The sequence below is a fragment of the Poeciliopsis prolifica genome, unplaced genomic scaffold (assembly GCF_027474105.1).
Source record: "Poeciliopsis prolifica strain line A6 unplaced genomic scaffold, Auburn_PproV2 SCAFFOLD049, whole genome shotgun sequence".
Taxonomy (NCBI): Eukaryota; Metazoa; Chordata; class Actinopteri; order Cyprinodontiformes; family Poeciliidae; genus Poeciliopsis; species Poeciliopsis prolifica.
The window spans coordinates 2105891-2129011 of NW_026562424.1; the positions used below are offsets into that span (position 1 = coordinate 2105891).

A 23121-nucleotide genomic window follows, 5' to 3' on the forward strand; every position below is an offset into this window, starting at 1 on the left:
GATGGAAAAGTTTCACTGGCAGATTATTATATTTTTTCCAATATTTTAATCAATATTAAGCTCCTTTGAAATATCTATTTTTAACACTTTTGAAACTTAATCTGTTGCCGTAACCATAATTATGACTTTCAAAGGGAAAAAAGACAACTTTTTATCTCATATTTGTGAAGTTTTATGTCAGAATTATGACTTTTTATTGTGTTTATTATTTATTTTCCCTTTGGGCTCAATAAAGTATTTTTGATCTCATAGTTTTATTTTGTTATTATGTCATTAAGGATCAAAGTAACGTTTCTCAAAAATAAGTCAAAATAAAATAGCATCAAAAATTCATCACGGACAAAAACAGCGATATAATAATAATTTTCTTGCTCCAGTAATAAAGACATCCGGTTACGTCGCAGAAAGAGGCGGGACTTGTGCTCTTCTGCGGCATGTGATTGGTGCGTGACGACAACGGAAGTTGTTGCTGTTTCCCGGCGACAGTTTTCCTGTTTCAGCTCCATCGTCTGAAGGATGGAGCAGAAGAATGGTAGGTGAATGTTAATAAACAATGACCGAGGATTTATCTCTGCTTCCAGCTTGTTTATTGGCACAATAACTGATATATTTTTGTATTGAAATGTAGCTGAACTCCACTGAGCTGCTAGCTAAAGCTAACTGCAAAAGTTTCTGTTCTTCTTATGATAAAGTTGATAGTTTTCGCTGTAAAACGTGAATTTATGAGCTACGTTCATGTTCGTTAACCAATGATTAATGTAAACTCTTTCTCAATGTGCCATATAACCAATTATTAATGGCGGTTGCCGTTGATTCTGTCGTTATTTCATGTTAGAGGGGAGTTTGGCTCAGGTCCGCCATGTTGTTCTGGTTCTGTCTGGAAAAGGAGGCGTTGGGAAGAGCACCATCACCACAGAGCTGGCTCTGGCTCTGAGGCACTCAGGCAGGAAGGTGAGGGCTGCAGACACACCATCTGACATTCTGCACAAAAACCTTCTGAGTGGAGGAACCAAAATCTACCAGACAAAAACATTAGAAAAAACTTTGAAATTGCTCAGTTTGAAAAGTTGAAATCTGTACAATGCTCAGAAAATGTGAGATTAATTGGAGAAAATGTCAAGAAAATCTTGAAAATTTCAGATTTCTTTTTTTTTAGAAAATCATTCACTTTTCTGTGCTTTTGCTTTAAATTTTCAGAGCTCATTGGTGATTTCTGGGTTTTTTTTATCATAAAATAAACTAACACACCACATTGTTCAGGTTGGGATTCTTGACGTTGACCTTTGTGGGCCCAGTATCCCCCGCATGCTGAGCGTCGGCCGACCAGAGGTGCATCAGTGCGACTCCGGATGGGTCCCGGTCTACGCAGACGCCCAGAAGAGTCTGGCTCTGATGTCCATCGGTTTCCTGATGGACGACCCAGATGAAGCCGTGGTGTGGAGAGGCCCGAAGAAAACCGGTACCATCGGATCAGACACTGGGTTTCTAATCATTAGACACATTTTAACCATTTATTAGTAATAGAAAGAAACTGAAAGGAGTAAACTTCTGCACAAAATGTCAGAAATTTTGATATTCATCTCTAAAGGTTTTCTTGAAAAAGTTTATGATTAATTGCCGACGTTTTGTAAAAAAAACTGGAAATTTGAGTGTGAAAAGTTAAATATTTACTAGAAAAATGTGAATGTTTTTCTAGAATTTTTCAAAATCAGAAATGTCCACGTTTTCTCTATAAAATCTTGCATTACAACCGTCTTTAAAAAGCAAAACATTGTCAGTAAATCTGATTTCTGTGGGTCTAATAATGTTTAATTTGACACCAAAAAAATTAATCCAAGAAATTTTGGCAAATTTAGAGCGAAAATAAATTTTTCTTGATGACCATTTTGAATTTTTTAGTTGCTAACGGATTTTACCTGTTAGCAAAATGCAAGTTACGCACACAGTGTTTCTCATATATCAGTCTGTGTGTGACCTTATTTAAAATGTGTTTTTGTCCTCTAGATAATTTGATCATAAAATGAAATCATTTCTTCTGAATGGGTTAAGAATAAAATACATAATTTCTGGGGGTTTTGGATCATAGGATAAAATTCGAGGACATTGCTGCATCCTGATTTGCTGGACTGAGTGTTTCTCTTTCCTGCAGCTCTGATTGGCCAGTTTGTGTCGGACGTAGCGTGGGGGGAGCTGGACGTGCTGCTGGTCGACACGCCGCCGGGGACGTCAGACGAGCATTTGGCCGTCCTGGAAAACCTGAAAAAACATAAAGTGGACGGAGCCGTTTTGGTCACCACGCCTCAGGTAGAAATTAAACGCATGAAAGGGGGAAAAAAAGTGCAAGAATTTTATTATTTCGTATCGTTTCCGCTGGTCTTTGCTGCTGTTTCTTTTCAGTTTGGATTCCAGTGATGAAAACATGTTATTCCCCTTCCTGTTTTGGTTGCAGGCCGTGGCTACCGGGGATGTGAGGAGAGAAATCACTTTCTGTAAGAAAACCGGAGTTCGGATCCTGGGAATTGTAGAAAACATGAGCGGCTTTGTTTGCCCTCACTGCTCCGTAAGAAATCCTGGTTAATAAACCATAATTAGATGACTGATCATTAGTTTACATATGAAGTCACATAAATATTAATTATGATTTGGAAAAGCTGGGATGTGTTCATAAAATGTTGCTTATTTGCTACAGGAATGCAGCAACATTTTCTCAAAGGGTGGAGGTGAAGAACTGGCCAAACTGACCGGATCCGTGTTTCTAGGTGGGTTGTAGTTTCAACCAACAGCCACAAGGTGGCGACAAAAACCCTTCAGCATAAAGTCCATACTGTTAAAATGGTTGATTACCTTCAGGTGCAGAAAGAAGCTTGTAGTTGAGGTCTGAATTATTAAGCACACAAAACTCATAATTTTGCCATGCAAATGATAATAAATTACATTTATAGTTACATTGTTTCCAGAAGAACAAAGTTTGATCAGATTTTATTGTGGTGATTCATTAATTAGACAGGAATGTTGACCGTAAAGAGCTACAAAAATCCAAATGAGGTTTTTTTGGCAGATAAACTATCGGTTGATAAAAGAGCCATCGTAATGTTTCTGTGAAACTTGTTGCTTTTCAAAATAAAGTTGCTAGCAGGTCTGAAAAGTTGGTAGTTTTAAAAGAAAAAGTATTTATTCCCAGTTAGTATTTTTGGAAAGAAAAAGTTGCCAGATTTGTTGCTGGTTGTTGAAAAAGAAAAACATCCAGCAAGCAATCGTTTCTCGTTTGTCCAGACATTTTGTACGAAGCAGAGTGTAGAACAGTGGTCTGGTTTTAGCAATAATTTGGTAATTCTTTAAATTTTTGTTACATCAGTAAAATAAACAGATCAAATTCCATAGAGATTCTGTTTTTGTTCATTAAGAGATTAAATTTGGATCTGAACTGTAAACAAAATGACATGGATCAGGTTTCTGCAGGTCAGTAATGATGCCTGAAGTGCTGAAATGTAACTAGAGTTTCAGGGGGTTTGATTCTGGTTGTGGTTTCAGGTTCGGTACCGTTGGATCCGCTCCTCAGCGCCAGCATAGAGGAAGGCAAAGACTTCGCACAGTCATTTCCTGACAGCTCCACATTCAGCGCCATCAGCACAATTTGTCAAACGTTACTCAACAGCCTCCAAACGGACTGATTGTTTCTGAATTCAAAGATTTGTATCGTTGTACACATTTCTCTTGTAAATTTTACATGAATATTGGTCACATAATCTGGGTGTTTTTCCTTTAAATCAGTTCTGCTTCCTGTTTTTGGTGCTGAATCAGCAAAGATTCAGAATGAAACTGAAAAATAAACGCAGAAACCGAAGACATTTGTGTGTTCGGAAGTCAGTCAAAAGTTGGAATCTTTAATTGAGAAACTGATGCATCCAGATCTTGTACAGGATTATTGATGGACAGCAGTTCTAGTTCCAGAAAATATGCTCCAGATTAAAAGAAAATTGCATAACTTTAAAGCTAATCACGTCTGATTTTTTTATTTAAATACATCTTGATCTGGATGAAATCTTCTGAAAGCAGTCTGAGCAAGAAAACACTGGATCCCATGCGGGTTTTTGTTTCAACGCCTGGAATGGAGGAACAGCCACAGACGAGATGAGAAAGTCGTGAGAAATGAGCTGGAATGTGGAAATTACAGCGGCGAGACCCGACATCTTTAATGCTAACAGCACTACGAGGAAAAACACTGAGGCTTAAAAAACACGTTCAGAAAGCTACACGCCACCAGCGACAGACTAAAGGCAATCAAAAACATGAGGAAATCCAACCACTTATCACGATTAACCCACAGTGCATTAAACCTAGTGATATTTATGTATTTATATCTTGGACAATTAGACTTTTGCTGCATCTCAACAGTTCAGTGAACACGTCATTATAAATAAAAATCAGCAGAACAAAAATCTCAAGTCCATACATGTTTTTACAAACAGATCCTCATGATTATTGTTTTTAATATTAATATCACATCTCCCAGGTTGATGTGGGGAAAAGCAGAGCCGCCTCTGAAGAAAGTGGAGGGAGAAAACGAGTCTTTATCCAACGATTTCTATTTTTTTCTTTGAACACACGCACACACAAGACAGACAAATCACTACATTGCGCATTTACAAGTTGACTATCAAATCGGGACGACTGTACACACTGAGAATAGACCATATTTATGGAACCAGTATTTCATTTCCCCCATATTTTCTCTATTTTTTTTTTACACTTTTTTCCCTCCAGCAGCAACGTTTACAGGACCGATGGCGCAGCTTCGTGTTACTTCGTGGAGAGGATGAGGGCGACGATGAGTCCGTACAGACCCAGGACCTCGGCGAAAATCAGAATGAGGATCATGCCCACAAAAAGCCGGGGCTGCTGGGCCGTTCCCCGCACGCCGGCGTCGCCCACGATGCCGATGGCGAAGCCCGCCGCCAAGCCGCTCAGGCCCACGCTCAGCCCGGCGCCCAGGTGGAGGAAACTCCTGCACACAGACCACCAACACAAACGGTGACGAAAACACGGCGGCAGCAGATTTTATACAGATTAAACCACGAAAAAACCAAAAGTTGAATGAATAGTAAATACCTGGCAGAGAATTGGGCCAGAAAAATAAAGGAATAAAGTCGTAGCTTTAGGAGAATTCATACAAGAATAAAGTAATAAATATGATAAATTTATCTTTTTTAAAAGTAACCAAGTTACTTGTCAACATTATTTTAGGATTATGATCATTTTAAGTCTAATCGCCCTGCTCTACATTAAATGTTATCAATATGTTAACAGGAAAAGGCCGAGTTAGTCTCATCCTTTGAATATGAAATTAAAAACATATCGCCATAAAAGCATTTTATATCAGCTGATATTGTCAATCACATGTTTTTTAGAATATATCCAGTTTTTGCTCCACATTGTTTTTATTTTTTTTAGCAGTTATGAGGAAAAGTGGGAAAAACCTGAAACTGCCCAGTTACACAGCAGACTGTTGCTAGGCAACCAAAGATGGAGCCAGTTGGTCGATTCCACCAACCCGGAATATTCTACATGCTGGATGCGACCAGGCGCATCATCCACTGCGAAATGCATCATTATATAGTGAGATTGTTGTGAAGCGTATCTAAACTTACTTGTAAAGAGTGATTTTGTCTGAGATGTTGTTGGCGATCAGCACTGCGACTACCAGGCCGTAGATGGCGATGATACCAGCCATGACCACGGGGATGATGGACTTCATGATGAGCTCCGGCCGCATCACGGACATGGCGGCGATGCCTGTGCCGCTCTTAGCCGTGCCGTAGGCCGCGCCCAGGGCTGGAATGATAAAAACAAACGCAGGCTAACCGGTTAGCATCAGAGGCTAGCAGACGACAGAAACAGTGAAGCACAGCTGGAAAATAAAGCAGAAGTGGAACTATTGTTACAGATTCTGTTCCTCTTCACTGGGGTATTTCACCTTTAGTCAAAGGGAAACTACAATCAGCTTCTTATTGAGGCTTTAAGAGGGAAGAGGATGATGGGAAGGGCATCAAAAGAGGAAGAAGCTTCATAAGCTGACAGAAAATGAAAAACACACAGAAGCAACGAGATGCTTCTGTGTGAAGCAAACAAACGGTGAAGTCTGCGATTATTCTGATTAATCCGATTTTAAAAATTGACACTTTCTGCTGATTTTTCATTTAACCACTTGCATGAACAATTTATAATAAATATTGCATTGCCTAAAAAGCAAAAAGAGCATTTAGTGAGTTTGAAGCCAAACTGCCATTTGCTGCATTTGGCCTAAAAATATTTACAGAGAAAATGTTTATTATTATTAATATAAAACGTATACTACTTTGTATATTTTCTTAGTTATTATTCTGTATGTTTATTCGGCAATTGGCTGAGAAAAAAAACCTCAACAAATTGGTTGTATTTACCAGTTTGTAAACTATTTTCCTGATGTATTTTGTGCAGGACTTAACATGAAATTACTATTTAATTCTCCTAATATTATGACTTTATTCTGGTAATATAACTTCATTTTCATAATTAAAAAATAATTGAGTTGAATTAAAAATCTAAGAAGATGGCGGCTCAGGGTGCTGAACTATGGAAACCAAAAGAGCGCATTAGTTAATTATTTTTTTTAAACTAAATAAAAAATCTTGTTTTCCAAAAATTTAATTAATTCCCTTCCTGCAGGTGGCAGTGTTTCTTACTTCTACTATACTGCTGTCTCTTTAGTTGAGGTCCAGTCAAAGTCTGATGGAGCAACAAAAAGTTGCATTTATTGTCAGGACATGAAAGCAGAGACAATTACTGCAAAAATATCAAAACTCTACATTTTTGCCAATATTTATAATGTGGTGCTACAAAATTTTTTATTTTAATTGTGCAAAAAATAAAGAAATGAGTGAAATTTAGCAGAGACTGGGGGATGTTGGTTTCTTCATCAATTGTGCAGCTTTTTAATCTTTGCTGACCTTCTGAGCAGGATTTTGAGAACATGACCTCCTCCACAGACAAAATGATGCTGATTAAATCTGAAACGACTCCAGATTTCCCAGCCTGAAGCGTTCCTGCACTGGGAGTTTCTCCTGCCAACTACAGCAGGCTGTTCAGCCGCCATGTTGCCTCCATCTCTCCTGATGCGTCGCCACATTGACGCCATCAGAAGGTTGAATCAGCCCCGACTGTCTGAAGTCAGAGCGCAACGTTTAGCAAACCAAAACAGAGAAGCAGGCCGACTTTAGACGCTTAAAGCAACTTTGATTCTTAAAGCCTGAAATAAAAACGACAGCTTATCAAAAGATCCAGAGTTGTTAATAATCAGATTAAATTTTGCCTTAAATGTTTGGCTGGATGTGGATGACTAAGGAGAAAAAACCCCACCAGATTACTGACATCTTGTCTCAGCAGGAAGATTCTGTGGAGGCAAAACCTCTGGATTGTAATCCTAATCCTGCCACAGCGTTTGGGAAACAGGACGCCCCATGACGTCTGATGACATCAGAGCAGAAAGCGCCTCCAACAAAAGGGTGAAAATAAAATTACAAACTGCAGCCGGGGGCGTCTGAGTTACAGAGAGAAAAACCGCATGTGGTTTTACCAAATTACAGCAGAGCTTTTTGAAGTCGTCTTTAAAAATGTGCAGTGTGAAAACATAAATTACTGCAACAACGGTGAATTAGGACTATTGTACATAAAAAAAACATTTCCACCAAGACAAAAGGTGGAAAATGGTCGAGAACAAAAAGTGGAAATTTGAGCTTCAAAAGTTGGAAGTTTGCTAGAAAAAAAATAAATAAAAATTACTCTAGAAAAACATTGAAGTTTCTTTTGAGTCAGAAATTAACTAAAAAAACTAAATTAAAACTTTCTAAAAGAAAAACATATCTGAACTCTAAAAAGAGCTTTTTAGGATTAATGAAGTTATTTTTTTAAATTGAATTTACAATCATTACAGAAAGTAAAGAAGGTGCGACTGAAAATGTTCAAGTTTGTTATATGAAGCCAAGCTTCACACATTTTAAATCAGGACAAGTGAAACATCAATCTGTGAACTTTTCTTTTAGCAGGAAATAAAACACTTCACCACCTGCCAACGCATCTTTTTTTATGTGAATGTCTCCACTCTGCAGGATCTTTCCATCTAAATACCACATCAAGAATCAGCTCTTCTTTCTGCAAAAGCAATCCTCTAAAATGATTTTCACTGGAAAAGAGCAGAACATACCATTCAAAATCACCTGGTTGATCTTTTATAAATGGTGAGTAGTGGCCTGCATATTTTAGTAACAATCCAACCAATCATTATTGGGTTTAATATATAAAACTTATCAATTTTAGGTGTTTGTGGCTTTTCCTTTTAATTATTCTGTTAAATTTAAGGACAGAATTTGGACAAAGTTTAAAGACTCCTACTAAATATTTTAGTAACACTTGCACAATAAACAGTGTAATTTTACTTTAATTAAAGTAAAAGAAAAAAATCTACTTATATTGAAAATTAAACCAACATTTCTTAAAGTGGGAAAACTTGAGCAGAGGGAAACTGAAACTAAAGTATCAATCTTACCACTTATTGATCTGATACTGGTATTTTGGGTCAATCCATCCACTTCCACTGGTGAGTCAAATACTGATCATTTTTCATTAAATTAATGAAATAGCAAGTTACATCATTCAGAAACTATTCAAAGTAATAACAGTGCCACTTCCTTATAAGTTTGATATTTTTTCTGATGCATCAACCAAATTCATTTTCATGCACTTTGAGTTTAATATAATAAATGAACATCTACATAAATGCAGGTGATGCATGTCTGTTACAGGCAAGAAATAAATAGCCATTCAAGAAAACTTAGCAAAGTTTGAGTTTATATCAATTAATATCTTAAGTTATATCATAAACTACAGTTTGTCAAGTTTTCTACAAATTGTCTGAAATCTGAATTTCACCCATAATACAGGATATAATCATAATAATATGCTGATATCTGATTGTGACAAACGGTAGCATGAAAATTAGCTTCTAACTCACTTTTAAATAAGGACAAGTAGAAAACTAGGAAATAAATTCATAAAAACACAAAGTTTTAAAGTCCATTCAAAGTAGCACTTCTTCATAAGTTTGATATATTTTTTAAAAATCAGATTTTTTTTATTTTCATAAAACACATCCACTGTCGATTTATACATTTAAAAAGTTTAAAGGTGTATTTCAGGGAATCACTGGCTTGATGGCCAAGTCAGAAGTCTCATCATGTGATAATCATGTGACTCGTCATTCCTTTGAGGAAAAGGAAGTCAGCCAGCTGATCACGGTTTCTAATTAATATTTAAACCACAGAAAAGCTTTTTTAAAAGCATTACTTAAATATATACCTCATAATTAAATTAAAGCTGCACCTTCATGTTTACTAAATGGTTTACGCAGCGATTGACTAATACAGCTTACGTGGGATTGCGTGGACTCGATCTCTAATATTTGTTTTATAATCTCAACTTTTAACATTGCTTAAGTATCAACTTTGCAACACTTTTTAATTATTATTAATAAATTTGTAAAGTGTAAATGGCAGCTTTGTGGAGAAAGTAGGAATTAGCTTAATCAGCTATTAATGCACTAACCACACGATTAGATTTGAGAAACAAATTAAAGTTTTGTCGTAAAATATATGTTGAAATATGTTTCTATACGTGTAACATTATTATACAGCTCTCGTTTTGTCCTTTCGCTTTGCCAGAGTAATTTGAAGTGAGGCAAGCGTCGATGCTAACTCACACAGCTACCACCAGCTAGTTAACGAGCCTTAGCTCGTTTTAGCTAGCTATGGTGAAGAAGTGAAAGCAAACAAATCCAATAAATGCAAATATATATAAAAAATATATATAAATAAGTTTAAATCCCTTTCTGAATTACAGCTCGGGACAAATGACAGCTAACGATTAGCAATGAATCGCTAGCATTCCGGATAGCTAAACGAGCTTTAAGAAGAGCACCGCGGCTAGCAAATGACACTTTATGGGATTTAAGCTCATTTAGCTGTAAAACAGACAAACATTAAAAATCATTTAAAGAAAGTGTGTGTTACTTACCGCTGAACACCATAGCCGCGGAGGCTCCCATCACTGCGAAGAAGGGTGAGTACTCTGGGCTTTGGCTCGACATTCTGTCTCACTAAATAACGTATAAAAATAAAGCAAATGTACAAAAATAACAACAATTAGCGATGAACCAGAAGAGGAAAGGCGCACTTTACAGGAGGCAATGTAAAAGGCCACGGGCTTGGGAAGCAACGCCGGGTAAACCGTCTAATAACCTAACTATCAGTGTAAACGGGAGAGTCACGACTCCTGAGATAAATAGCCGGCGCAGCAACACAAAATGGCGAAGCGGAAAGGATCACCTGACTGACGGAACGGATGGAAACTTTCAATTCACTCGGAGACGGGGGGTTACGAGAAACTTCTATATTAAGCCCTGCTACGGAGAAAATATATTCAAATCTTAACTAACAGGCCAATGTTAGAACTATATATATATATTCGATGTTGCGTTTAAATTTGTTGCTTATTTTCATTGTAGTTGTCAGAGGTTCATCCCCCCATCAGGCCTCCATTTGGTTTGCTCCGTGGCGTTGCGGTTGACATTTACGTCATATTTATTGAAAATGCGCAGAAACCGTGTAAATCTAGAAATTCACACATATTTTCTTCAGCGTCCACCTAAAATTTACTGAAATTTTTCAACAAATTAGAAAAAATTATTTTCAAATGTATTTATTTGAATTTATGTATTGAATAATAAATTTATTGAAAATTTTTAAAATTTCCAATAAATTTGAAAAATTTTCAATAAATTTAAAAACAATTATTTATTTGAATTTATTTATTGAATAATACATTTATTTAGAAAATGTTAAATTTTTCACTAAATTTGAAATAAAGTCAATGAGGCAAACTACTATGGGATCCAGTGCTGGTACAGGATACTGTTGACAATGGTAGGTATTGAATAGGTATTGAACAAGGATTTTTTTTGTTTGTGTCAATAGGTAACTTCTCATCAGAGCTAACAGAAATCACATGGCTCCCTGTTATTTAATATTAGCTTGCTCCCAGAGGATCAGATAGCAACAAATAATGCAACAAAGAGGCTTTTGTCACCACTTAATTAAAACATGACAGAAATATTATGTCAGGAGTAAAAAATATGTATTTTATTTGCAGATTCCACAGAATCATTATCATTTAATAATTTGCTAATTTAGTCAGTTGGTGACATGTGACAGCATAATTAATATTTTAATAGTCAGTGGGTGGGGGCTAAAATGGCTCTGCTGCACAAGAACAATAAAATTATGAATAAAAATGCTATTTAATTAATCACATTTTTCTGTTTTACTTTCAAAAGTCCTGAGCTGGAAACTTTGAATTGTGTTTCTGGTGAGTCCATCAATCTAATCTCCTCTTTCCTCATAATCTGTGAACAGATCAATCTTTACCTCCTCCCTGATCCACTGTTTCTCTCTGAAGAAATGGCAAAACCAGTCAGAGCCAGCTGGAGGGTCTCAGCGCTGTCAATCACTCCTGTGTACTCGGTGTTAACTGTGCTAATAGTGGAGACACATGAAAACCGTTTATCTGCAATTGTCTGTGGCTACGCTAACTAGCCTGAGCACTGACAACAGTCTATGCTAGCTATGGTTGATCAGAGAGCAATGGGATGATTGACAGCGCAAAGACCCGCCTCCTGGCTCTGATTGGTTGTCTCTGGTTGTCACTGGGAAAAGGCAGAGGAGCTCAAATTTTTCACAAATTATCTGTCTCAATATGCTAACAGTTTTAACAAACGCATAAAAAAATGTAGATAAAAGTTACATACTGCAGCTTTAATCAAGTCCCACCAATTATTAAAATGCCCCCCAAAAAAATTACCATTTAATTATTTAATCTCAATAAAACATTCAAATAATTATGGAGTTCTTGATTTTGGCGCCTCTGGTCCTCCGTATGTATTGCCCTGCTGCAGAGGGAGTTTCACTGTCAGCTGTGACATGCAGCGATGTGGCGTGTGACCCTGAAGGAGGGTTGGCTGCAGCTTCCAGCTCTGGATTCACACAGAGAGAGAGGAACAGGGGATCAGGCAGGCAGGACTCCCCCAGATGAAGACAGAGTTGACGTGTGCAGTTCTTCTTCCTCCATGGTTTTTCTGCATTGCCGGGTCAAGTCAACGCCGCTCAACCCTTCCCTCCACCCATAGATCAGGGTAAAGCCCCACGACTCGTGATGCAGTGTCTACATGCATCACCTCCAGCCTCCTTCCCCTTTGACACAAACATTTCCACAACTGAGCTGAGACTGAATTATGAAACAGGAGATGCGCCAATAGCAAGGTCACAGCCAGGAGGATCATACTCGTATTTTCTCTTTCTCTGAGTTCCATGGATTCAAAATCAGCAGTAAGAATGAGAAAACACTGCAGCTCTGTGTAAGCAGCTCATGTAACAGCATGGAGTAACATGATAACCCTGGTAGAGAATCGTTTCCTGTTTGCTTTGGGGGAATCCGTATGTTGCTGATGAATGACCAAAGATAAACACTGGCACCAAACGATGTTATGTCAATGTCTTCCTAAAATCTTTGAAATGTCAAAACAGGAAATGACTCGTATTTTCTTCCATCTGATCAAGCTAAACACTTGCAGAGTCAAAAATTAACAGTGATAATTTGGTACATAAGTCATATTTTAGAAATGTTGCAGTTTCAACTAAATATTTAACTAAGAAAGTAAATATCTTAACTAAATGTATATTGTTAAGCTTGCTAAAAATTTAACTAGCTAACTAAATATTTAGCTATAAATATTCAATTAGCTAAATATTTACTCTGAAACTAAATATGCAGCTTTAAAATAAATACTTCAATAGCAAGCTAAATATTTAGCTTGTTAGCTAACAATGTAGTTTTAATCAAGCTAACTATTTAAATGTACATATTTAAAACAAAATATCTATTGTTAAACTATATACATGAAGCTAAACATTTATAATAGTAACTACATTTTTAGCTATATGCTAAAAATGCATTAGGTAAATATTCAAACAAATAAAATGTAGATATCTAACTAAATATTTAATTTGAAGCAGGCTTTGATAAATTAATGACTGAGAAAGTGAACATGTAAGTAAATAACTTACAACTTTACAAAAAAAAACTGACATTTTACAAAGAAATCAATCAGATCAAATGATTAACTTGTTGTATTTAACATTTCTGTAAAGAAAAGCTGCACAAGTCCAGTGAGGGGTGTCAGAGGAAAACCCTCTTGGTGCGTAGACTTAAACACTTAAGCATCTTAGTGCTGCAGGCAGGAAAGCAGGTTTTCAGTGGATGTGCTAGACCAACACCCAGAGCAGCTGCTAAAAATAGCCGCGCATGCGCGATAAGCGGCGTGAATCCTTGAATGAACAGCTCTGGCCTAGTGAACAGCATCTCACTGTAAGCGGGAAATTACATTACAACCCCGCTTTGTCACGTTACAAGCTGAAATGCTTTCATTGCAAATAAACAGGTTATATTTTGTTTTCAAAGAACCGACATCGATTGTTTTTAGGCTGCCCCCATAAATGCCTAGAGAAAATATTCATTTGTTTCCAGAGGGACAAACAAACTTCAGTGCATCAAAAACAGGAAGGTTTAAACACATTTTAGAATATCTGAGTCATTTTCCAGTCATGCAGATCACCGTCAGCTTCCACCAAACAAAAATAGAGAACGTACCTGAAAAACCACGTCTGAGTAAAACAGAAGTAGCTTTGGGCTCAAGATTTAGCATCTATGGAGCCAGAAATGCTGCAGTTTTAATGAGATTAGAACATAAAACTGTCATCAATGCATATACAAAGGAATGGAGATGCAATGTTAAAATAGGGGGCTGAGCAGGAAGCCATTTTTATGAATTATTTCTGAACATTTTGTTTTTACAAGCATTAACTGTGGCACTGTGTGACTTTGGGGTTTAAATTGCAAAAGTTGTGAACTTAAAGTTGAACAAAAGAAAAAAAAAAAGCAACCATCGCTGTTTTGCATGGCAGGCAGCCATTTTGGATTTTGATTTTCCCTCAAATTTTGATAATTTGCTGTTAATCTTTTCCAACTTAGATATTTTACATTTCAACTTCTAGAAACAGAAAATGAAACTAAAATAAAAGCTACCTTTTGGATTTGAGACGGTGCATATATATATATATAAAAACTTGTTTTAAATCAGACCAGAGACTCAAAGTTCATCTTTTTCCTCTTGAGCAAAACTGAAAGGGTTAAATGAGAAAATAAAGTCAACTGTTTTCAATACTGTATTTTCACATGTATAACATCCATACAACCACAAGTGAGACATTTTAATCCATCAGCTTTTCCTCATGTCAACATTTTACATCCGTTTTTCAGAGGCAGAAAAAGATAAAAAAAAAAAGACTAACTGCAGATATTTCACCAAAAGTTGTTCTTTTTTTTAACCCCAGAACAGAAAATATTCTTAAACATAAAAAGTGTGGATGGGAAAAAAAGAAAAAGTAATGTGCAAAGCAGCAACAAGTCAACATTTGTTTTTGTTTTTTACATTTGTTACAGAACAACATGACACCTTCATCATATTTAGAGTTTATCACATATTAAAGACTTCACCTCACAAACGCTGCTGGAAGCGTCCATTTTATCGACTGTTTTGTTCACTGACAAACCACAGCAGGAAGCGCTCCTTTCAAAATAATAGCAACAATATGTACATACAAAAATATAGAATCTCCATGCCGATCTGTGAACGGCATGATTAAATAAATATGGTAAATCAGGAGGAAGTTTGCTGGATGGAAGTTGTTCGGGTTTCATTTTAAACACTTAAACATGAACATTACGAGCTGATGTCATCATCATCATCTTCGTCAGTGGGCCATGGCGTCCTGGAAGCCCCACGCCTCCAGCAGGGAAATCTGGAAGCTCTCCTTGCAGAGCGGCGGGTTGTCGAAGGTGGTGCAGCGGCCGGTGTGGCCGTGGTTCAGGTCCGCGTCGATGAACAGCGCGTTGCTGTCGCCGCCGCCTCCTGATTGTGCGAGAAGAAGCAGTTTCAGGCAAACTGATTTAATCCATGCAAACCCAAAATCAAATCAACCCAAGTGAAGTTAAACAAAAACGTGTCAAACGTTTGTGTGGTGAAAATGTTCATTGCTGCCATTTTTTGTTTTAAAAAGTTTTATGCAAAATCAAAATGTTTTGTTCTTCAGTTTGAGTTTCTACTGCGTCCAACAGCCCAAAATAAACTATCCGCCCATTTTCATAAGTTTGTGTTTCGTGGCGTTTGTGAAATGATCCATTTCCAAAACCTCCAGATCCTAACATTACAAATCACCTAATGACCCCAGCCCGTTACCTAGCAACCCACGCTGAGCTCCAGCACATTTGGTCAGCTGGTTTGATTGGGTTACAATGGCTGCTGAAAGGACAAAGTATTTTGTTGTTGACTTAACATGTAGAAACCACCTGCTGCATTCCTGCTGGTTATGCAGGAGGCTCCATTTCTGCTTTTCTAAGACGTAGGATCGTATTATTGTGCATCTGTTTGCTGCACATTTTCAAGTGTCGGCGTAAACGTTGAGTTTCGGGGCGTGGCCAATAGCAGCTTCTTTGGCTGTAACGCGACAAGACACTAAAGACTCATTGAGTAAAATCTCATCGCCTTAGAATGACTGTGCAAAAAATGTAAAGAACATGTTTTGTACAGGCCATGAACTGATCCCAACTTGTTCAGGAAAGCACAACAGCTCACCTTTAATAAAGGGGAGCAAAGGTCAAGGGTCAACCAGCTTGTCCATAGTGACAAAAATCAACTTTGGTGTGTTAGTGCAGGAAAATGTTGGTTTGTGCGATGAGTATTTTTAAGAGATCAACTTTGAACAAAACCTGAGTTGATTATAAATGAACTGTTTGTGCAGCTCAGCTGATTGACACCAAAATTTGCTCCGCTTTGGAAATGTGACCTGGCTGGTTGACCTTTGATGACCTCTGGGAAAGATTCAACCTCTTGAAAGCGCCAGCAGTGCCGGCTGAAGCAGGCAGGATCATGAACTATCTGCTCACCAACGATGATGGAGTCGAAGTTTCCAGCCATGAACATCGACGTGTTTTTGGAGTTGAGGTTGAAGTGGCGCGCAGCCAGAAACGGCGACAGCTCTCCAGCAAGTTTCTCCGCCTGGAGGCTCTGGTTGGCGCTCGGACTGTCGGCGGCCGGATCGTCCGGACCGGCGGGCCGGATGGCCGACGCCAACTCAGGGTGGCGGATCACCACCCACTCGTAGCGCTCCATCTCAGGCTTCAGCTGCAGAGTCGATCAGAAACCAGGGAATCGATCAGTTGCTTCTTAAATAATAAAACATTTTATTGGCTAAAATTCCTTTAGTGAATGTGAACCAGGTAAAGACACGACGGCCATCTGGCGAAAACATTTCAGTCTGTAAACCCAGTGAATTAATTGATTATATTGACAAACATTTAAATAACTCATCACAATTAATTCTTTCAGCCCCATTGTTACATCTTTATGACACCAGTCACTAAGCTGCTAAGTGACTACATTTAATTATGTATCCAAATTTATTGATGTTCTCTATAATAAATACGTTAATTTAATAAATTAGGTCGTTTTTCCATGTTAAATAATCTGCCAATAGATTTAATTTTCATCAAAATAGGAATTATTGACTTAAAAATGGCTTCTGTCAAACAGTTACTGTTAAATCAGTAGTTTTAATTTGAACATAAAAATTAGAAAAGAAATGCTTTGTTTTTGCAGAAAATGAAATAAAATGGATATTTTTCCCCCCATTAACCCTTTCCTGACCAGCTGGTCTCTGGTGTCGGGTAAAGGCTTAACCAGAAACTATCGGATCAGGTAACGGAGTTTCCAACCGGGTCGTTCTTAAGTTTTGGTGTTTGAGCCGTTCTTCACAGCCGAGCGTCAACTCAGAAACGTGGATGAATAATTCATTGTGAAGACAGATCAGTTGTCACATGTCAGAGGTTTTTATTAAATATAAACTAAACTCTGCATGAGGAGGAGCTTCCTGCAGCAATGTGACCCACAATCAATGGTAGACAGACGGCTGCAGAAACCACAGCTAATGCTGCCCTCTACTGGCTGCTACGTAGTATTACTCAAACTAAAACCAATAAATAAAGGAAATTATCTTTGAAAAACTAATTTACCCTGAATACAAAACACTCCCCGGTTCCAAAGTAGCTCAACTTGTTGCCTCCACGTTTCCTCTCCTCCCAGTCTGACGACAGGTAGGCTCCACACACCTGAGATCAAAGTTACATGTGAGAACAATAACTTCACCATCTTAGCATGCAGTAGCTTTAATCACAAAGATGCACTTTAAAACCCAGAGTCTGTTAAAAAGAGCCAGGCTGCAATGCAGTCACAGAAGACAAACTGTAGAAAACACATTTGAATGGAATTAGACTAGTAAAAAATTAATTCAATGATTTTTGTGAGCATTCAACTTGATGTAAATTCATCTAATCCACAAACCTATAGATGAAATCATGTAGCCCCACTAATGCCTGGTTAAATATCCGTTAGCAACGTGAATCTTAGCCACATGGTTTCCAGTAGCAGAATGCTAACCTGTCCGACTCCTGGGCAACTTTCAGATCACCAAATCACTTAAAGTCCAAATAAGTTGCTCAATATTTACGCTCCAAACGATGCATAAATTACACAGCCATACATCTTTGAGAAGCAGAAGTGGAGCCTCCTGCACAACCAACAAGAATACAGCACGTATTGGCAAGTCAACAAGAAAACATGTCCTTTGCAGCAGCCATTGTACAACACATACTGTAGTAAAACCGGCTGCGTCCATCTAATGCGGCTCAACCAGAAGATTTTTGAAACTACTTGTTTGGGTCGTTTGAGTTTTTCCAGAAGCAGCCGAGACCCAGATGGAATTAGAAAAATGTGCAAAATGGGAATTCAGCAAAACGGGTCCCCTTTAATAAAACAATAGTTTGTTTAAAAACATCTAAATTAAATTTCACATCACAGAAATGGAGCAAAAGCTGCTTTGCTTACATCTCCATCGGTGGTTCGGATCAGGAGCAGGGTGGGTTCATGGCCTTCGCAGTGAGAGTAGAACCTTAAAGCAAAGCGCAAAACGTCAGTTTGGTTCTTTATGAATCCCTAAACCGACGAGCGGAAAGGTCACCTGTTGAGGCTGCAGCCGTGGGTGGAGGTGGTGAACAGGAGCTCCGGCTGGCAGAGGGCGAAGCGCTCCGGGATCCACGACCAGATGTCGTGCATCTCCTTGGCGCTGACGATCTCTGAGGAAAACGTGTCGGGATTCAGAGCCAGCTGCACGTTCCGCCTGGAAAACAAACCAACAGGAGGCGCTGCAGAGGCCGTCATTCATAATGCCTGCAACTACGAGACAGGAGGTCTAATCAAAGTAAACCAGAACAAAAATGGGTGAATGAAGACGTGAACCCACCTAACACTGTGAAATCAGATGAGACAAGACGAATGGAGCAGAAAGAAAACCAAACAAAAGACACAGAAGATGGAAAATCAACTGAAATACTTTGAGAAAAAGAGACTTTTGTATGACAGCATTCAGGGCATTGCAGATAAACAGCAAAACATTTATCGTTTGCAATGAAGGAGTAAATTTATGCCAAGACAACTTTGGTCAGATATTAACCTTTACAAGAAAACAAACAAACAAACAAACTAGGAAATACTGATGTTAAAAAAAAAGCCCAGAATTTTCAATGTTAAAAATAAGAAATTTACAGGATTAACAAAAATTGACAGAAATATATTCAAATTTACTGACATCACTGCAAAAAGAAAATCTTACTGTGTAAATATCTCAGCATAACTGAATTAAGACAAAAACATTTACAAGAAACTTTAGAGCAAAATACAGGAGTTTGTTTAAAGTCAATAATCTCTTAATGTTGGTAAAAATGTGACAGTTGCAGTTTTAGATTAATCTTTAAAACTATTGAAAACATTTCATTACAACTGCATTGTTTCATGAATCTGAACCAGGTGCATCTAAAACTGTGGCATAAAACACATTTAGTGACAAAATGTTCTTTAATTTGTGTATTTTTGTAAAGTGAATTATTATTCTAATAATTTGCGTTTTTTCTTTGTATGTTTCAGTTAACAATCGATGACCAAATTAGTTGATTATTATAATAGTCGTTTAATGACATTCAGATTAATCCTCCATTAATCCCAATTGGATTAATCATGATTAATGGTTTCAGGCCTGGTGGTTCGGACCAGGCCTGAAATAATAATAATCCCGGTTCGGACGTTACCTCTTCTGTTTGACGGTGATTCCTTTCTGCTGCAGCGACTTCTCGTTGGTGAGCTGCAGCAGCGTAATCTCCTTGCGGTTGATCAGGCGGATGGAGAAGGATTTCTCCAGCAGCTTCTCCGGCGTGACGGTGGAACCGATGCCTTTGACGAACGCCTGAATATCCGACCGGATTTTCGCCGAGTCCAGCTGCTGCAGGTTCTGTCCCGCTTGGCCTCCCGTTTTGTGTTTGCGGTAAAACTTGAGCAAGGCGATGGCGACGCGGTAGAGGACCTTGTAGCCCTCCACCAGATACACATCCAGGACTCGGGCCATGTGGCCGAACGGCAGGTCGCCCAGCACCCAGCGCTGCCAGTCGGCGTAGACCTCCAGCACGTCGGCGGCGGTGGCGACGATCAGTTTGTGTGCCGCCGTGCAGTACTTGTTGGCCAGGTCGCCGAAGGTCATGCAGCTGGACTCGTAGGCCAGGAAGGTTTGGTCCAGCAGCCGTTTGCCCGGCTCGTTGCAGGCCAGGATGCGGCTGACGTGTTCGAAACACTGCGCCTCGTCTTTGCTGAAGTGGAGGAGCAGCGCGGTGAGCGCCGGGAGGGACGGGCAGTGCGAGATGTCTGGGAACTGCCCCGCCACGCAGTTGATGATCCGGTGCGCCGAGGCCACCGCGTCCGCCTTCAGGCAGTACCGCGGCACCGGATTCCCGTCCACGAACTCCGGCAGCGGGATGTGAGACGACGGCTTCTTCGCGGCCGCGTCGCCGATGATGTCACGGTACACCTCTGCGTCCGGCGTAACGGTGCGGCACGGAATGGACTTGATGAGCTGCTGATAGACCTGAGCCCGCAGTTTGTGGTTCTTGGCCCAGTAGCCCTGGCGAGCCATCTGTTTGAACTCCTTCAGCTCCTTGCAGTCCACCTTGGTGGGCCCGCTGCTGGTCGCCAGATCCCCCATCTGGCTCCAGTCCACAAACGTGCCGTAGTCGTCCTCAGCCATGACGCTGGAAACTTTCTGGACCCAAAGAGCAAAGTGTGTTTGTGACCTTCTGACCTCACACAACTGGTTTCGACCTGGGGGAGACTACCCATCCATGTCGGTTACTGGAAAACAAAGAAGAACGGAGGTTTGAATCATTTCATTCTGGTTTGACTGGTGTGTTAAAGTCCAAACCCAAATTAAACTGGTCAAAAACTTTAATAGACGTGTTGCCACGCCAACCGGGTGTCACGATGCGTTTATTTGCTTCACCAGGACGAATGTCGAGTCCAGAATGTTCTCAGTAAAAAATGCACCACTGTAGAAAAACATTTACTAATTTTATTACATGGATTCTTGCTCCTGTAAGCTTTTTTTTTTAGATCTCCAAGCACAGCAGTGTTTTATATAACCGAGGAAACAAATCAGTGACACGACCTTACGAAATGGGTTTCGACCAGAGACGTTTCTTAAATTGAACCACATCAAGTTCTCAGGGGCAGAAAAATAAAAATATTTCACACATGACACTTACGGGCAACATGAGGATTCACAGCAGAAAATCACTGATTCAGCAACTTCTGTGGTCCTGTGTAGTAATAAAACTTTCACAACACATGGAAAACTTAAAGGGGAATTTATAAAAAAATAAATAGGACAACTTTAAACCTGATTTATTTATTTTACAGTGCAATGAAAACTGCACCAATAATAAAAACGTAAAGTTTCTGCAGTGAAATATTTGGTCTAATCTAAATAAATCAGCATACACTAATAGCCAAACAATATTCTATGACTGTAATTATATGAATATATTGCAATGACAATTAATCTGTCCATAATCTCAGCATTATTTCCCAGAGATGGATGGTAAGTTTTTATCCCCATTAATTCATAAACTCCTAATTCAGGGCAGATTTTAATGTTTTAATTCATGCTGCAAAAGCAGGACGAGGCGTTAAATCGTGACGTTTTCAGCAGAAAGAGAAAGACTGGAGCCTCCAACACAATGAATGAACGAACAATGAATAACAGAAGATGCATGCAGAGCCACTTACACGGTTTCTATTCGGCTGCAGAAGCTGGACGGACCCGTTAGTTTGCGTGTTTGGAGCAACGCGGGTCATTTATCTAAATCTGGCGCACAGTTATCCCCAAGTTAGCACAGCTAGCATTAGCTTAACGCAGCCTGCTCAGGACACGCTGAAGTTGGCTTCCGATTCGTAACAGAATGGCTAAAAAGGGCAATTCCACTTTTTTTCTTTAAACTGAGCATCTATTATTTGCTCTTCTTTTAAAATTTAGACTTCTCAAATCTACACTAGATTATTCTACACCAATAAATTATTCAATGTTTCGGATTTGTGGAAGTTGAATATTGGGAGATTTCAGCAGTTTTTTTCATTTTTTTTTTCATTTGTAATATGAGAATTTGTCAATTTCTGACCCAACAAATATTTAGGAGAGGACATTTCATTGTTTAGTATATTTATATGAGCCAAAGAGGCATTTTCTGCAGCAAGTTGCAATGAAAACTGTGATCCTATTTCAGGACAATTAAATATGAAATGCTGAAACTTAATTTGTAATTAAAATGGTGAAGGGGACCAATTTGTGATCATTTCTGTGCCAGTGCATATTATCATAAGACATGTATTTTACATTCTCTCTTCAGTACAGGGGCAGTGGGCCCCTGTAGGCCCCCATCTCAGACCGCTAATGCTCAGTGTACAGCAAGGGGGTAAAACTCCAGTCCTCAAGGGTCAATGTCCTGCAGTTTTTAAGATGTGCCACAGGTACAAAACACTGGAATAAATGGCTTAATTGCCTCCTTCTCCAGAGCCTTAATGACCTAATCATTTTATTGAGGCGGTGCAGCAGAGGCACAGCTAAAAGTTGCAGAGCAACTTTTAGCTGTTGCTCTGCTAAAAACAGCTAAAAGTTGCAGAGCAACTTTTAGCTGTTGCCCTGGAGTTTGACACCTGTGGTCTATAGTTTTAGAGTAAAAGTAAGATTTCACAGATCCCGACCTGGGGATGATTCTGCTATCAGTGCAGCTCAAGCCACCCCCGTTTGAAGAGCTGTCACAGTTTTAATGTGATCCAGATCAGAAAAAGAGCCACAATATGGGCTTTTTGGCATCACTTTCAAATCCAATAATCGTTTCACACATCAAAAATATTCTGGTACAAGTGGAAAACAATTGTAGCGCTAAAAGTGTCGTAGTTTCAAAAATAGAGGTTGTATTAATCGTCAGGTTGTCAGATTGGTGGAATCGCCCTTTAGCCATTGTCCGAATCGGAAGCTAACTTCAGCTCCATCCTGCACCGTGTGTTTTATATGCAAAAGAAAGCCAAACAATACAAACTGCCCCAGAAAGACACGCATAAAAGCAGAGAGACCATTATAAAAAAAGACTCTGGTTAGATGACGAGGCGGTTAGGTTCATAAAATCATTCCAGCACCTGCTAGCATGTTCGCTACCAATTAATCCTGTTCATTGACTGTCCGTCTGTCTCGGACTTTGCGTTTTAAGCTTTAAAAGACCCCATTTATTTAACTAAATTTAATCACAGAGAGAATAACAACCTTTATTCCAACAGACCAGAAATACTGACAAGAAAATAATACGTTATCCGATTAAAAAGCCCCGTATTCCTACCTTACAGCTGCATGCCTGGAAGACGCGACGCAGGGTTCACGTTGTCGTTCCGAGCATGCGCACTGCGTCCAGGTGGGCCGTTTAAATCTTTACTGT

The 23121-nt window shown here is 38.9% G+C and overlaps 3 protein-coding genes across 5 annotated transcripts; 1 reads left to right on the forward strand and 2 right to left on the reverse strand.

Annotated features, from left to right (window-relative positions):
- Nucleotides 1–448: 448 nt before the first annotated feature.
- Nucleotides 449–3844, forward strand: nubp2 (nucleotide binding protein 2 (MinD homolog, E. coli)). Its single transcript, XM_055057969.1, has 7 exons — nt 449–532; nt 836–951; nt 1261–1459; nt 2150–2304; nt 2450–2560; nt 2690–2759; nt 3532–3844. Exons 1-7 carry the CDS (start codon nt 517–519, stop codon nt 3669–3671), a joined length of 807 nt encoding a protein of 268 aa, XP_054913944.1. The 5' UTR covers nt 449–516; the 3' UTR covers nt 3672–3844.
- Nucleotides 3845–3848: 4 nt separating this feature from the next.
- atp6v0cb (ATPase H+ transporting V0 subunit cb) lies at nt 3849–10404 on the reverse strand. Its single transcript, XM_055057970.1, has 3 exons — nt 10105–10404; nt 5649–5832; nt 3849–5005 (listed from the first exon to the last, which is right to left on the reverse strand). The coding sequence occupies exons 1-3, from the start codon at nt 10175–10177 to the stop codon at nt 4801–4803; spliced, it is 462 nt and encodes a 153-aa protein (XP_054913945.1). The 5' UTR covers nt 10178–10404; the 3' UTR covers nt 3849–4800.
- Nucleotides 10405–14348: 3944 nt separating this feature from the next.
- Nucleotides 14349–23115, reverse strand: tbc1d24 (TBC1 domain family, member 24). 3 transcript variants are annotated; one of them, XM_055058074.1, is made up of 7 exons: nt 23026–23115; nt 19399–20488; nt 18276–18434; nt 18143–18206; nt 17272–17367; nt 16147–16384; nt 14349–15112 (listed from the first exon to the last, which is right to left on the reverse strand). In XM_055058074.1, exons 2-7 carry the CDS (start codon nt 20382–20384, stop codon nt 14955–14957), a joined length of 1701 nt encoding a protein of 566 aa, XP_054914049.1. In that variant the 5' UTR covers nt 20385–20488; nt 23026–23115; the 3' UTR covers nt 14349–14954. The 3 variants fall into 3 exon arrangements, with proteins under 3 accessions (XP_054914049.1, XP_054914050.1, XP_054914051.1); XM_055058075.1 differs by lacking the exon at nt 23026–23115 and adding an exon at nt 21422–21524; XM_055058076.1 differs by lacking the exon at nt 23026–23115 and adding an exon at nt 20899–20936.
- Between the last annotated feature and the right edge of the window lie 6 nt (nt 23116–23121).

Bases quoted from the DNA above. Each gene is read 5' to 3' on its own strand.
- nubp2 (XM_055057969.1), top strand. The intron at 1,460-2,149 runs GTACCATCGGAT...TCTTTCCTGCAG, and splicing joins GAGAGGCCCGAAGAAAACCG to CTCTGATTGGCCAGTTTGTG. The intron at 2,305-2,449 runs GTAGAAATTAAA...TTTTGGTTGCAG, and splicing joins TTTTGGTCACCACGCCTCAG to GCCGTGGCTACCGGGGATGT.
- atp6v0cb (XM_055057970.1), bottom strand. From the start codon at position 10,177: ATGTCGAGCCAAAGCCCAGAGTACTCACCCTTCTTCGCAGTGATGGGA. The intron at 5,833-10,104 runs GTAAGTAACACA...TTATCATTCCAG, and splicing joins CGCGGCTATGGTGTTCAGCG to CCCTGGGCGCGGCCTACGGC. The intron at 5,006-5,648 runs GTAAGTTTAGAT...GTCTGTGTGCAG, and splicing joins GACAAAATCACTCTTTACAA to GAGTTTCCTCCACCTGGGCG.
- tbc1d24 (XM_055058074.1), bottom strand. From the start codon at position 20,384: ATGGCTGAGGACGACTACGGCACGTTTGTGGACTGGAGCCAGATGGGG. The intron at 18,435-19,398 runs GTAACGTCCGAA...TTTGTTTTCCAG, and splicing joins ATCACCGTCAAACAGAAGAG to GCGGAACGTGCAGCTGGCTC. The intron at 18,207-18,275 runs GTGACCTTTCCG...CTTTGCTTTAAG, and splicing joins CACGGCTGCAGCCTCAACAG to GTTCTACTCTCACTGCGAAG.